The 1,509-nt window shown below is 45.9% G+C and overlaps 1 protein-coding gene across 1 annotated transcript in view; it reads left to right on the top strand.

The window, feature by feature from the left end:
* Positions 1–761: 761 nt before the first annotated feature.
* grm1b (glutamate receptor, metabotropic 1b) overlaps positions 762–1,509 on the top strand; it is a 25,398-nt gene continuing 24,650 nt past the window's right edge. Inside the window, exon 1 of the mRNA XM_076299938.1 lies at positions 762–1,476. Within this exon, the coding sequence (XP_076156053.1) occupies positions 762–1,476 (715 nt within the window). The remainder of the gene's footprint in view (positions 1,477–1,509) is intronic.

Raw genomic sequence — 1,509 nt, forward strand, 5'->3', positions numbered from 1 at the left:
TTAATCCCATTCATGATGTTTAATTAAGCTCTAACTTAAAGGGTGTTTATTAGACAGTAAGATTTTGAAAACCTTCGAATTTCACAGGCAAACGTTCACATTAGTGGCGTTTATAGCCTAATTTTAAAACGTTCCATTATCTATGTAGGCTAGTCAATTATGTCATTTTGGCTTGCTTAAATTATACCATGAAACGGAAAGAGTGCATTAAATAAACATAACAAATTGAACATATTCTATTTAGGCACTGTGATAGGCTATAGGGTGAAAGTGAGGAGAGTGAATAAACAGAACGTCTGAATGAGACAGGAATTGGATTGCAAGGGAGTCTAAACATCTGCAGTCTCAACACTTCTATTGAGTTCAACCTGCTCCGAAGACTAGCGCTGTCCAGCGTGCTGAAATCTCAGAATACCCAGTTCATTTATTGCTGCTCTCCTCGGACAGCTGAGTATTTCTTCCGACTATGAAGGAATGCTTCAGGGTTATTTGGCTTAATGGAATTTGCTACACCGCGCAAGTTTTAGAATGAGGTGACATCCAGCGGGCACGTCGTCCATTCAGGTAGCCTATTCTTTTGGTATGAGAGTGAATTCAGAGCTCTTTGACACTGTCATTAATTCACATTTTCCAACAGGAATTTTAATGAAGAACAACATTAAGACATCAATCAGGCGATGGTTTTCTCCTCAGTTAACTTGGATACAGTGAACACCCGCGCTGCTTGACGACCTTACGGATATGATTTTACCTCTGATGCGATGTGGACTGTGATTAGTATGAGCGCTATCCTTGCTTTACTTTTGCCGCTGGTGCTATTCGGTGGATTCGCTTTTCCAAAGAACATTTATGAGCGGTCTGTGATGCCACGGGCTGCCACACGCTCCGTCGCCCGCATGGACGGTGATATCATCATCGGTGCCCTGTTCTCTGTGCATCACCAGCCCTCGGCCGAGAAGGTTGCGGAGAGGACGTGCGGAGAAATCCGAGAACAGTACGGGATCCAACGGGTGGAAGCTATGTTCCACACGCTGGATCGCATCAACGCCGACCCCAACCTTCTCCCCAACATCACTCTGGGCTGTGAGATCAGAGATTCCTGCTGGCACTCGTCCGTGGCTCTGGAGCAGAGTATCGAGTTTATCCGAGACTCCCTTATCTCTATCCGCGATGACCAGGACGGCTCAAAGTACTGCATCGACGGAACTCCCTCTAGCCAGCCCCCGGCTACCAAAAAGCCCATCGCCGGAGTCATTGGCCCGGGATCGAGCTCTGTGGCTATTCAGGTGCAAAACCTGTTACAACTTTTCAACATCCCTCAGATCGCTTATTCAGCTACAAGCATAGACTTGAGCGACAAAACTCTTTACCAATATTTTCTTAGAGTCGTGCCCTCTGACACCCTACAAGCTAGGGCTCTTTTGGACATTGTGAAAAGATACAACTGGACATACGTGTCTGCGGTTCATACAGAGGGTAAGGCCCAGTTACCACTTACACACAGTCTTA

This window comes from Alosa pseudoharengus, unplaced genomic scaffold, assembly GCF_046254945.1.
Source record: "Alosa pseudoharengus isolate Yale_2024_CS ecotype anadromous, Long Island Sound unplaced genomic scaffold, YU_APseudo_1.1 YU_APseudo_1.1_scf_22, whole genome shotgun sequence".
Lineage (NCBI taxonomy): Eukaryota > Metazoa > Chordata > Actinopteri > Clupeiformes > Clupeidae > Alosa > Alosa pseudoharengus.